Below are 15,093 nucleotides of genomic sequence, written 5' to 3' on the forward strand. Positions count from 1 at the left end.
ATGATCAGAAATAATATCAAAAAGAGTGCATTCTTGAGATGAAGTAGAGCGATATAGAACAAGGAGAAAGGCGATAGAGTGAAATGGTGCTAAACGAAAGCACATAAAAGAATAGTTTGTGGATTCAAATCTAGTTGCCCGACAAATGGGTGAATTCTGATTAATGTAAATGCCCAGGCCAAGCATGTGACTATTGGAGTCTTTACGAATTAAAGGAAGATAACCATCAACACTAAGATCACAAGATGAGACAGTTGAACTCAAATTAGTCTCACAAAGAGCAAGTAGGTCTGGTGAACTTTGCAAGAGATAAGACTCAACAGTAGAAAAGTTACTTCAAAGACCATGAATATTAGTGAATGATAGGTTTTTTGTGTTTTATAGTTTTTGGTACTTTATTCATTTTTAAATTTTATAAAGAACTTGACTCAAAGCATAGATAGTACTCAGAACACTGTTTAATAACCCAAGCAATTGCCTCATTACTATTAATAAACCCTAAGCCGTAACAAAGGGCTCCAAATGTGGTCTTCGCAATGCACACCAAAAGTACAAACAGGTACACCAACCATCCGCAACTTGGCACTGTTAATACTTTGATATTTTTCAGCTATTAATAGAATCAGCTCTACTGAGAGCTACCTCAGAGTTCGGTAAACCTGACTACCAGCCGGCCTCAGTGCCATAAAAATGAGTTTTAGAGCTGTACCCTCATTATGAGATAATAGAATGAGTTGCCTAGCATTCAACATCCTAAACTGGAAACAATGTATTAAAAATACATCTGCGCCAGCCTAATAGATGAAGAAGGGGTGGAAGGCTAGTCAACAGATCTAACAGATCTGTTTACCCCTTAGATATATATATATATATATAGATCTATAGTTTGTTGGCTTTGGGAAGAACGGAAGGAAAAAAGTGATTCTTACGCCAACAAATACGTCACTTTTAATTACTTTTGACTTTCGTCCAACATTTTCGTGTTGGACGAAAGTCAAAACCATTAATTTAATTACAAATTAATTGTTATATAAAAAAACCACAAAAACGCAAATTTAATTGACCAGAATGTTTTTAAAAACATTCTGAATGTTTTTAAAACATTCTGAATGTTTTTAACAATATAAACAATGTTTTTATTTTTATTTTTTTTAATGAAATGTTTTTATTTTTATTTTTTTTAATAAAATGTTTTTATTTTTATTTTTTTTAATAAAATGTTTTTATTTTTATTTTTTTTCTGTAAATCATGCGCGGAGTGTTGCTACATCGACTATCTTATAGCCTGACTCGCAAGGGAGTGCTGCTACATCGACTGACAAATAGCCTGACCCGCAAGGGAGTGCTGCAACATCGACTGAGGGTTTGGTTGGGGCAGGCAGTCTATAATTAATAAAAAAAAAAAATTCCGGTCTTGCTTTTTAATTTTTACTTTTTGTCAACAAAATACGGAAAAACTTTCTGACAAGACGTTAGGGGTATATATATATATATATATATATATATATATATATATATATATATATATATATATATATATATATATATATATATATATATATATATATATATATATATATATATATATATATATATATATATATATATATATATATATATATATATATATATATATATATATATATATATATATATATATATATATAGAACCCTTAGATGTTGTCTGAAAGTTTTTTCCATATTTTGTTGACAAAAAGTAAAAATTAAAATTCAAGACCGGAATTTCTTTTTTTAATAATGATAGACTGCCTGCCCCAAATAAACCCTCAGTCGATGTAGCAGCACTCCCTTGCGGGTCAGGCTATTTGTCAGTCGATGTAGCAGCACTCCCTTGCGAGTCAGGCTATTTGTCAGTCGATGTAGCAGCACTCCCTTGCAAGTCAGGCTATTTGTCAGTCGATGTAGCAGCACTCCCTTGCGAGTCAGGCTATTTGTCAGTCGATGTAGCAGCACTCCCTTGCGAGTCAGGCTATAAGATAGTCGATGTAGCAACACTCCTCGCATGATTTACAGTAAAAAAAATAAAAATTAAAACATTGTTTATATTGTTAAAAACATTCAGAATGTTTTAAAAACATTCAGAATGTTTTTAAAAACATTCTGGTCAATTAAATTTGCGTTTTTGTGGTTTTTTTATATAACAATTAATTTGTAATTAAATTAATGGTTTTGACTTTTGTACAACACGAAAATGTTGGACGAAAGTCAAAAAAAAAAAAAAAGTTATTTTGGTTGACATATACATAAAAAGATAAAAATAAGAATTATATAAATATTTTATTTAGACATTAAAAAAAAAAAGATTTGTTTGCTATCCTCCTCAAAAAAAAAAATCAGTTAGATCCCTTTTTTATTTTTGTTTTAATAAAACAAATTGTTTGTAAATGCAATTAAAGGGGGTCATTCATAAAGCGCATTCCCCATATTTGTCAATTCTTAATCCCTTCCCTCCTGTTACAAATCATCACATGCACCTGAAATCCTCTCCCTCCTAAATGTGATTACGCAGTTTTTACGTCAAAAATATTTTAAGAGATTTAAATGTAAATACTTTGCAGCATTTTAAAAATTCAACCTAATGAAAATAAGGTAATACGCACAAACATAAGAAGTATAAGTAAAAACTTCGACAAACCAAAGATTTTCTTATTTAAATGAATAAGTATTAATAAAGTTGTAATATTAAAATAATTTTTTAAAGTTGCTCTTGGTCTTGCGAGAAAGCTGTTTTAGATTTGATAAATTTCATAAATGTTATAAAAAATCACTTAGGAACAGTGCCAGCAGTTTTTTTTGTTAATTATTTTTAATGAATGAGTTCAAACTTGTGCAATTCTTTTGTTATGTAACTATAACTCTTACTAATAAATATAAAAAATTCACAATAATAATCGCTTGGTAATGTAAGTGATGTAAAGTAAGTTAAATATAAAGTATCAAAAAAACAAGTTTGTTTTCCTTAGCCTGTCACCTCTGATAAAATTTTATATATTTTTTAAATTGGTATAAAATTAAGCTTAAGATGAAAATGGAATTGTCCATATATATATATATATATATATATATATATATATATATATATATATATATATATATATATATATTTATATATATATATATATATATATATATATATATATATATATATATTATATATATATATATATATATATATATATATATATATATATATATATATATATATATATATATATATATATATATATATATATATATATATATATATATAAACACACATACATATATTTATATATATGTATGTGAATGTATATTCATGTGCATGTATTTGCATATATATATACATGAACATATATATTATATAATATATGTGTATATATATAAATATACATGCATATATATGCACATAAATATATATATATATGTATATATATATATATATATATATATATATATATATATATATATATATATATATATATATATATATATATATATATATATATATATATATGTATGTATGTATGTATGTATGTATGTATGTATAAATCAAATATGTGAATATATGTGCAGAAATATGCACAAATATTTATTTTAATATAGTTAATTTAAAGGGTTACAGATAAGTTGGTTTGGCCTAGGGTTTATGCACGTAATTCTACACCCAAAGCTCTGTGATCGAATAGCAGTCAAGTCATAACATTTTTATTTAAAAAAATGTTTAATTACAGTGCTGGCAAAAAGTCTTGCAACAAGGCACAATTTTACACAAATCAATGTTTGCAATGTGTACACAAATGCAAAAAGTCTTGCAACATCATAATTACTTTTCATAATTACTTCCAAAAACAATAATACTTACAATAATATTATATTTTCACCAAAAACAAGTTCAATTATTTTTATTACATTGTATAATCATTTTAAACAGATGTACTATTAACATTTGGTAGGATATCCTATTTTTCTTTTTTTTTAACACAGCACTAATTCGTTTGGGCATGGATTTGGCAAGATTTTCACATAGTCCTGATGTAATTTCTGAACACCATACATGACGAATAGCATTTTTTAAACCATCTAATGAACTGCAATTCTTAGCAGATACACGCTTCTAGATTAACATCCAAATATTTTCAATTGGGTTGAGATCTGGAGAATTTCCAGGCCAATCAAACAACTGTATGTTTTTTGATCCAAGCCACTGCTTCACAGACTTTGCAGTGTGGCATGGTGCTGAATCATGTTGAAAAATTGTGCACTGATGAATAATCATGAAATTGATTAGAGATTCATTCAAAATGTTGAGGTACTTTTTTGCATTCATAGTTTCTCCTTTGGGCAAAAAGTATAAATCTCCGAGGCCATGAGCAGAAAAACAACCCCACACCATTACAGAAGATGAATGCTTCACAGTTTTGCATGTGTATTTAGGATTGGTAGGATTAGAACTAGTAGGTCAGCGAACAAAAAGCTTAACATCAGAGAACTGACTAAACATGGACTCATCACTGAACATCACCTGTGTCCACTGCTCTTCTGTCCGATCTTGATGCTTCTTGCAGAACTCAATGCGCTTTTTTCTCATCTTTTCAGTTACTAATGGCTTCTTAAATGGCCTTCGTGCAGGTAAGTTTAATTCCCCAGAAAGTCTGTGACGGATTGTGCGCTTTGAGACATTAGAAAGTGTTGGTATGCTGTTCTGTAGGTCACCAGAGGTTATTGAAGGATTCATCTTGACCATTGTTACCATCCTGAGGTCAGTACGCTGTGAAGTGACTCTAGGACTTCCAGACCTCTTTTTAGGAGACAGGGGGATAACCTGCTTTACAACACACCAAATTGTATTGCATTCAACCATGTAAATTGTTGCAATGTCTGCCTGAGCATACCACTTTTAGCAAGACGTTGAACGCATCCTTTTTCTTCTGCCAAATCTTAGCAATGATTTTCACTGAATTAACTGTTTAAGCTACAAAATTGTCTTTATAAATATATTTATACCTAAAGATGAAAATATAAGGTAATAACACTGAGCCTACTGGCATGGAAACATTGATTTTTGCAAAATTGTGCCTTGTTGCAAGACTTTTTGCCAGCACTGTATGAATCAAATAAAAATTAACTTTACTTGAGCCAAACGCTTTTTTCAGGTACCCTTTTAGTAAGTCCATAGAAAATGAGTCTCATAAATAAGTAATATTGAAAATGAGTCCTAAAACCTATTTTTTGCGGACTCAAAAAAGGGATTGCCTGAAATACACATTTGCCTTACTCAAGACTAGTGTATAAGGGGTGATGTGTGTCCGTAGAAGGATGCTATCCCCCTTCCCTTCCCTATGCATACATCCCCCTATGTTGACAAACTAGAATCTTTGGTCAGAAATTTAACTTTTTTATTGGTTAGCTAGCAAATTATGGACAATGATGAGATCTTATGGTTTTTTTTTTTTTAATAAAAATTTGTTTTTCATTCAAAAACATTTATTAATTAACAATTACTTGTTAATTGTGATAAATTAGAAAAACAAACTTTATCTAGGATTTTTTTTTTTAATTAGTACTTTTATAATAACCACCCCTCCCCCATACACTTTTGTATGCTTTTTGAAGACCCCTTCCCCCTTCTTCCAATTATCATATATACTAGGGTGTTCCAAAAAAATGATTTTTTTGAATTTCAACTAACATTGCTTTTCATAAGGTGCCCCAATCTTGATATTACTAATAAAAAAATTTTTTTTTCATGATTGGATCACTCCATAACTTCCCTCAATGGGTCCAAAGGTCATTTTTTACCCGTTTTTTGCCCATATTTTGGACTAACTGAGGGGAGTGTTACCATTATCCAAATTAGTTTTTCTTTTTTTTTTGTTGTTTTATCTTTTTGAAGAAAATAAAAATATAATGTTAAGCTTAATTTGTTTTTTTATTTGAATAATGAAGATCAAAAAATTCAAAATTATTTATTTATTTTTCTATATTTCACTATCTTTTACTACCTTGGTCCTATGTACCATTTTTCTGTTATATTTTAAATACACATATATTTGTTTTATTTTGTGAACTTTTTTACTTTGTGTATGCAATTTGATTTTTAACTTATTTTATATTTTGGTTATCATTTTTCTTTTCAGTAACTTATTAACTTAAAAAAAGTTTCTTAATAGTAAAATGCCACCAAAAAAGAAGTTGAAGTTTACTTGAAATAAGGCTGAAGTATTTCTAGTAAAGAAAGTTAGAGAAAATCTTTCATTTTATAAACTTCCTACTGGCATAGAGGTTTTGCAATACTACGTATATCTAAGAAACTTGAATCCCAAAGTAAAGAAAACAATTTTGATCAGATGTCATTTCAAAATTAATTCATTTGAGCTCAGATGCCCTCCACAAGCTGACTGTTGTGTAATGTCTAAATTGGTAAGGTCATAAAATCTTGCAGGATTCCCTATCATAACGTTTGAAAATATCAGGTAAATAATGAAATCAAAATTTATTAACAAATTTATTTTTATTTTTATTTTAAACATTGAATAAATTTTGCATTTTAAAGAAAGAAGATTGATAAAATGGTGAACAACTATTACAAGTTAAAGAAGAATAATAAAAGGAACAGCCCAACAGATACAAAAAGGAATGAGAAATTTTTTGAAGAAATGTTAAAATGCTTTTGGATTAGTAAAAAAAAAGAAATACTAATTGAAGATATTATGAAAGACAGGAGAAGGACATCCAAAGCCAAAAATGAAGATATTGCGTTTATCTTGGACCAACTTGGAAATAGGATGGGAAGAATAGGAACAAATGATAAAAGATTTATATACACTATTAAGAGATCCCACAAAAAATTCCGTTCCATGTTAAACATGGAAATTAAACTAAACAATGGTAACAATTTAGACAGTTTAGAAAACTCTTAAAGTAATGATAATAATTCTGACTGTGAATATGTAGCAGATATAAAAAAAGAACAATCTACCTCTGTTGTTTTTTTTACCAAAAAATATTTTAAAAAAAACAGCTCTCACAGCAATAGGTGAGGGACTTTCAGTTAAACAACACACTTCAATAGTGGCAAGTGTTATTTCTAATTCTGGAGGTGGTGTTTCTAATTTTGCAATATCTCTCAACTGCGTTTAGAGTTGCAGAGGAAGTTGTAACTAAAGAAGGAGAAAAGATTAAAAAACATGTTACTGATGTTGTTAAATCTTCATCATTACCAATTATTCTCCATTTTGATGGAAAAATAGTTAAGGAGTTCACAAACGGAATAGAACATCAACTTGACAGACTTGCTGTTTCCATCAGGATAGATGGACAAAGTGAGCTTCTTGGGATTCCTCATTTGAACTCTAGTATTGGAGAAACAGAAGAATACAATCATAAAACTTCTTCATCAATATGATATTTTTGATAAATTATAAGGATGCGTTTTTGATACTACTTCTGTAAATACTGGTAATAAAAAGGATGTGTGCGTTAGATTAGCTGCAGAGCTTGATAGACCTCTACTTCTCCTAGCATGTAGGCATCACATCTATGAAAGGCATATTAATCACTGCTGGAACATTCATCCAAGCAGTAAAACAAATGACCCAGATAATCCATTGTTAAAGAAGCTTAAAGATGTATGGAACTCAATCAATCAAAATTCCATTGTGTTAAACAAAGTAAAAATTGAAGATATTTCTGATAGCTGGCTGCAGGTACAATTCAAGGAAGCCTTATCTTTTTTTTCAAAATATTATCAGAATGAAAACAATGAAAAAGGTATTTAAAATTTTGAATAAATTAAATACTCTGTAATAAAATATGTTTAGTAAGCTACTGTTTTGTGTCTAAATAAATAGTCATATTTAGGATATATGTAGGTCTGATTATCTAGAGTTAGTAGAATTGACAACAATAGTTTTATCTGGTGATGAACAGTACAGACTAACAAAACCTGGGCCTGTACACCATGCCAGATTTATGGCAAAGGGAATATACTTTCTGAAAATGTATCTTCTTCTAGACAACATTTTCAGCTTGACAGATTTCAAGAAGAAATAAATAAATGATATGGCATTCTTCACAGCTGTATTTTACACTGAGTGGTTTATAAAGGCTGAAATTCCAGCTGTCGCTCCATATCAGGTGACATTTCTATGTTTTAAAAGTTTTTTATCATTTTGGTTTTTATTACCTTTTTTTTGTATGAAAATTTTGTGTAATATTTAATAGTCTAAAAATTTAATAGTCTAAAAATTTAATAGTTTAAAAATCTTTAGGATATGAAAGCTCTTTGGCAGATGGTGAGATACTCAAAAATCAATCCTGTCCAGGCAAAACCTGTTATAGAGTCTCTTAAGTGACACACCTGGTACATATACCCAAATGTTTTAGTTATGTCTCGTGTTAATAAAAATGTACAATAACGGAGTGGCATTGCTAAAAAGTTGTACTCAACCCCGCGACCTACAACTTATGCCATAGAGAGACATCAAGTTAATTTGAATATACTGGACTCCCTTATGTTTAATGATGGTTCTCCCCTAAGTTTGATCCCGCTTATAACTGACCAGAGTTGGTTAATTTTACATACCTTATACCATGCAAATGCTGAAGTACAGTAGCTTAAGACTCCATCTGAGACATGGGATCTAAATGACTATTACCTAGAATTCAAACAATTTGTGAATAATCTTGAAGTAGTAAATGACTGTAGTGAAAGGGCTATAAAACTAGTTCAGGTATCTATTTTTTATGTTTGGTCCTTGCTGTTTTTGTTAAAAATCTCAATTTATTTCACAAGCTCATTACTTTTAAATATTCTTTAATAGGAGTTGATCAATAAATCGCATAATGAGGATAAAAGACAAAGTACCTTCCTCATATCAAACAAATATAAAAGTGAAAGAAAAATTAAAAAAAAATCTGATTATGTAAAGAATTCTTTGTTTACAAAATAAATGTATTAACATGAACTATGTATGACAACTAATTACTTCAGAAACTAATCATGAATATGGTTTTATTATGTAAATATAAATATTTTAATAAGTATCTTGTTAACAAACTCTAATATAGTGCAAAAAAGCTTAAAAAGGCTTTTTTTTTTGAATTTTTTGATCGTCATTGTTCAAGTAAAAAAAAAAATTAAGCTTAACATTATATTTTTATTTCCTTCAAAAAGATAAAACAAAAAAAAAGAAAGAAAAATTAATTTGGATAATGGTAACACTCCCCTCAGTTAGTCCGAAATATGGGCAAAAAACGGGCAAAAAATAACCTTTGGACCCATTAAGAGAAGTCATGGAGTGATCTAATCATGAAAAAAAAAAAAATTATTAGTAATATCAAGGTTGGGGCACCTTATGAAAAGCAATGTTAGTTGAAATTCAAAAAAGTCATTTTTTTGGAATACTCTAATATATACCTTATGGGCGGCTCCTAAAGCAACATTTATTTTATTTAGATGAGTATTTGGTGATGCAGTTATCTGAGCTTGTTCGAATGGCTTTTATTGCTGGAACATCTTCAAATGATCTCCTTAAATTAGAAGGAATGAAAATGTTGCAGGTTTTTATTCTTAAAATTTTTATTTTTAGAATAAAAACCTGCAACATTATTGTTGTAGGTTTTTATTCTATTTATACAAGTATCAATTTTATTAATTTTATTATTTAAAAAAATGAACTCATAGGATGTGGTTGTTTTGTTTGCAAATGTTCCTGATCCTGACACAAACAATGAACAGTTAATATTAGAACAGTTTCAAGCCCAGGTACTTTAAATTTTTAGATGTTTACACCAGGTACTTTAAAAATGAAATTCAAAATATTTAAAACATTGTTGCACAAAACTAGTTGCACAGAAACATAGTTCTTTTCTATTCTTTTTTTGGTTAATGTAAATTCTTTTGAAACATTATAGTATTTTTTTAAAGTCTTAAAGTTATTTCGGATGTTTGTTGTTGTTGTTGATGATTTTTTTGAATTAAATTTTATTTTATGTATTTTGTTTTTTGCTCTGGTAAAAAGATATTTTCTTAGACAATTGTTTTATGCAGAAAAGTTTGTTATAGTTTAAGATATAACAGTTGTTACAGCAAAAAGTTTTGAATAAGAGAAAACAAACAAATTGTGTGTAATAGTGGAATTAATGAAAAACCAATATAATTAAATAATTTCAATATTAAATAATAAAAAATGTATTAAAAAGACTATTGTGTTTTCAAGTTTAGCTGAAATGCCAAAACCTGAAAACACAGTCTTCACCTGCTTTTCTTCTTTTAAAACTTGGTAACAATCGAAAGCTCTCAAGTAATAATTTTCAAGAAAAAAAAACTGTAAATGAATTCTTAGGCAAATTAAATAAATGTAACACTAATAGCAGTTATGTGTTTATTCCACAAAAAACTTAATAAAAAAATAACAACAAATTTAATAGAATTGATACCCTCACAAGTTGCAGTGAAAAAAATACAACCAGTTAATTGTTTAGATATTGGTTGTTACTTAGCAATTGTTTTGCTTTTATTCTTTTAGAGTATATGAACAAAAAAAGATTTAAAAGAAATTTTTTATAATATATGAATATATGATTATTGTTCATATACCATATAATATACTATGAGTATATGAACAAAACAAATTTAAAAGAAATTTAAAAAAAGAAAAACTAAGTATTTAAAGTAACTATGTGCTTTTTTTATGTTTTTTTTTTTTTTTAAATGACTTGTAAAAGTTAAACATTAATTTAAAAAAATTAGATAAAAAATCTTGTTACTTATAAAGCTCCAATTCCAAGATAAAACTTTCCAAAAAAAGTGTTAATGTTATAATGAACTCAACAATTTTAATGAATGAAATGCTTTGCAATTGATAAGGGACAGTCTTAAATGCTGTTAAGTAAATGATATTAAGTAACTTTAATAGAATGGCATTGTGCAATGTCTGTGCAAAATTTTTTTAGATTGATTTCCATTAATATGATTATTAATATCTTATTGAGCGAAAAAACTGTGAAAAACAAAAAGTTAAAGGAAAAAAAAGAATTTCATTGAAATGTCTTTTACTCATACAATAAAATTGAAAGCCTGGTAACTAAAGCCTGGTTATCCACTAATAGTTAAAGGAAAAAAAAGAATTTCATTGAAAGCCTGGTAACTAAAGCCTGGTTATCCACTAATAATATATATACTGGGGAAAGAGTATAAAAAATTTTCCAGGTATAAAATTTTTTTCATAAAAACTTTTTTATAAGGTAACAGTACCAGTAATTGGCTGTTTAAGAGAAAAAAATTCTGTTTAACGTCCGTTTAATATCTTCTAGCATACTCTTAAGCAATATTTTACAAATTTTTTCCGTGTTTTAGTAGCTGTTTTTTTAAAGCATGATTTTGCGTTAGTAATTGACTATCTAAAAAAAAAAAAAAACTCAGTATTTGACCATTCTTTGCTTTAGTACATAAGACCATAAGTTAAACAAGAGAAAAATGAAAGCCGTGATTTTTAATTCAGTTAGTATAACATTGCAAAGACATTTTGTATATTTTTTAAGCGGTGCAACACAAATACAACATTTTATTAAAAATGAAATATTGAGTAAGTGTTAATTTGGTATAAAATTCTGGTATAAAATATGACCCACTTCAGGAACACAACTAAGTCAACGTTTTAATTTATATATTAGGTTGTTGCAAAAGAAAATTCGTTTTTTTTTTTCAGTACTATTTATTAAATATAGTTAAAATTAAGAAGTCATTCGTCATCAAAATAATTTCCTTGGCTATCTATGACCTTTTGCCATTTTGTGACCAACTGACGAATTCCATCTCTGTAGAAAGACTAGGGCTTTGCTTTGAAATAGACATCTAACTGATTTTGTAAATCTTGATTTTCTTTGAATGATTTATCCCGTAAAAAATGTTTTATTGAAGGGAAAAAATGGTAATCTGATGGTGCCATGTCTGTTGAATGCGCAGGATGCGGCAAGACTTCCCAGCCAAGTTCTAAAATAGTTTCCTTGGTTCTCATAGCAACATGGGGCTGAGCATTGTCGTGCAGCAATATGACTTTACGGTTTCCATGATCCGGTCCAGACCTTTTTTCTAAGATTTTTTCATTCAAATGTCTCAATTGTTGCGAGTAGCATACAGCTACTCGCAACAATTGAGATTTTGAAGATGTTCCAGCAATAAAAGCTATTCGAACAAGCATTGTCTTAAAACAGTGGAATGATCAACTCCAAGTTGTTCTGGTAATTCTCAAGTCAATTGCCAAGTTTCTTCTTCAAGCAATTCCTCTAAATTGTCTGTTTCCAGTTCCTGTGGCCTTCCTAAACGTTCTTTGTCCTCAAGATCAAAATCTCTGCTGCGAAACTTAGCAAATTACTTCTGGCAAACGCGAACATTTAGAGCATCCATACCCTTCAACAGAACAAATTGCTTCTGTCGCTTTTGTTGCATTTTTACCCTGCCGAAATTCGTACAACATGTAATGTCTAAAATGTATTTTTTCTATGGACATTTTTTAAAAAAGAATTATATATATACAATGTTATTAAAAAATTAGAATTTATAATTTAAAATGTGCAAAAAAGATTGCTCTTTCAACTAATATATATATTGTTTGCATTTGCACTAAGCATGTGCATCATATTTGACTTTGAAGTTATGCGAATTTACTTTTGCACCAACCTAATATATATATATATATATATTTTTATGTCACAAATACAAAATTTTATTACATTTGAAATGACAAAAAAACGTTCATCTCCGGTATAAGGTATGATCCTCGTCGAGAACACAAGTTTGGAGGGTGGATTTTCCTTTGTATTTGCTGCCTTAAATATACAATTTTATCTTCCTTATCTAGCCAACAATAATAAGAAATTCCACTCTAAACCATTGTAGCTTTCTTGCAGCCATTAGGCACAACTTGCATTATTTTTCCTGGAAAATGACTCCCTTTATACTCTACAATTACAAAGTCATTTGTTTTCAGTGCAATTAAATCTTCATCTGAAGAATATTTATACCATTCGGAATCTTCAGCATCGCTTAGTTCAGGAGTACAAATAGATGAGTCTGAATCAGATTCTTCGTACCGTTTCCTTTTCTTTCATTTTGCTTACTTTTTTTTTCCTTCTTTCATTTTCTCTTCTTTCATTCTTTCCCTTTCAGCTGCTCCTTCTTGTTTCAGTCTTTCTATTTCATTTTTTTTTTTTGATTTACTTTTGGAAATCCAATTAGCCAAGTTCCCCAGACACTATAGCGGGTATTCTTTCTTTTGTATTTTTCTTCTGTGGCTTTTTCTTGCCAACAACAGGGGGACAGAATCTATATTTTCTAAACGGAGATGATATACTTAACTGTCCAGCGATTGCAGTATCTTCATTTCTTTTAACTATAAGAGATAGTACATTTGATACATTGGATGTACATTTGATGGCCTTGCAATTGTGGTATCTTCATTGCCTTCAATTATGGGGGACAGTACATGCGATGGTCCTGCGATTACGATATCGTCATTGAAATCAACTATGGGAGACAGTACATTTAATGGTCCTGCGATTGTAGTATCTTCATTGCCTTCAACTATATGAATAAGCCTTTTAAATTCTAACTCAGTTTTCTTCCACATTGTGAAAAGTGATCTGTCAGAAGGATCCCTTTCCCAATTAATTTTAGATTACTCAAACAATTCCAATTTTTCTTTCCCTATACTCTCATTCAAGAATTGCAAGGCCTGCTTAACATATTTTAAACATAAATGTATGTCTTCATTTGGCACAGCATTCTGCACAGTAATGTTATTTTTATTTCCTGTAACCCTAGGTACGGTTGGATCGCAGGGATAGAGTCCACACTTGCGGAAACCATTGGCCACCACAGAATGAGTAACATGCTTATCTACTATTTTTTTTTAGCAGTTTAGCAAAATCTTTTTTCTTCAAGATGGGGTCATTTAAATGATTGCTGCACCACTCATAAACATAGTGCTTACAATTCTCTTTTAATGTGCGTAACATTGCAACATCCTTAGGCTGTAAATTGTGCATAGCATTAGGATATAAAGCCACCAAAATAATCCTATTTTGATCGTAGGACTGACTTGTTTGCATACTTAAATGAGAAACATGTCCATCGACAAATAAAATAACAGGAAGAGTTAAACTATTTATTTTAAACCAAGGGTGAAAAAAGTTTGCCAAGAATTCAACAAAATAGTTCTGACTGCATCTAACCAGAATCACTTTTCTAGTGCCCAACTTGAAGTTTAAAAGTTTAGCGTTATTTCCATTGGCAGCCACTCATATTTGTAGACCACTAATGGCGTTACAACACTGCGGTTGTCATTGCCAGTATTGTCAGACACTCTCTGTCATCTCAAATAACTTTTAGATGTATTGTTTTATCTCCCTTTCTTGCAAAAACTTTCATTCCTTTCGGGTTAAGAAAAAAGGTGGTGTCATTGCAATTAAAAAGCTGTGAAGGGTCCATCAGGACTTATAAAATGTTTTTATTTTTTAAGTGTTTATTAACTTCCATGAACCACCATAAAATATTGTCCTGTCACTAATGCATGGGAAACTGTTAAGTTTCAGCTTATACATTTAGATATACTTTTATTTCTTTTAAAAAATCTGTGGATCCATGTCCTCCAAAAAATTGTTCTTCCATAGTAGGGCTATGGAAGAACAATTTTTCTTCTAAATGGTCATTTACTGCCACATGGTCAATTACTGGTACTGTTACCAATAATTTTGACACAAAATAACCTGGTCAAATAAATATTACCTTATTTGTCTGTTAGGTCGGGCAAAGCTAACTTTAAAATTAATGTGTATTTTTTTTTTTTTTTAATTTTGGCATTCAACAATAAGTATTTTTATCCTGTATTTGTATTACCTGGATTAACATCTGTTTTAAACAAATAATTTTTTTAAATATAATAGTTCTGAATAGTTAGTTTGTTGATTTTTCCTGATAATTTTTTTGCCATTTGTTAAATTAAAGTTATTTCACCCCATAAATGTTTTGAGTAAATAAAAAAAGTAAAGTTTACTTTAAAGCGAAACAAAAAGATGTACATTTAATAAACA

General features: G+C 29.2%; 1 protein-coding gene across 1 annotated transcript in view; it reads left to right on the forward strand.

Annotated features, from left to right (window-relative positions):
- The window catches only part of LOC100205884 (HEAT repeat-containing protein 5B), a 143,078-nt gene that overhangs the window by 97,730 nt on the left and 30,255 nt on the right, over positions 1–15,093 (forward strand). Inside the window, exons 21-22 of the mRNA XM_065805682.1 lie at positions 9,458–9,561; positions 9,686–9,766. Coding sequence (XP_065661754.1) covers positions 9,458–9,561; positions 9,686–9,766 — 185 coding nt within the window. The remainder of the gene's footprint in view (positions 1–9,457; positions 9,562–9,685; positions 9,767–15,093) is intronic.

The sequence above is a fragment of the Hydra vulgaris genome, chromosome 09 (genome assembly GCF_038396675.1).
Source record: "Hydra vulgaris chromosome 09, alternate assembly HydraT2T_AEP".
Classification (NCBI taxonomy): Eukaryota; Metazoa; Cnidaria; class Hydrozoa; order Anthoathecata; family Hydridae; genus Hydra; species Hydra vulgaris.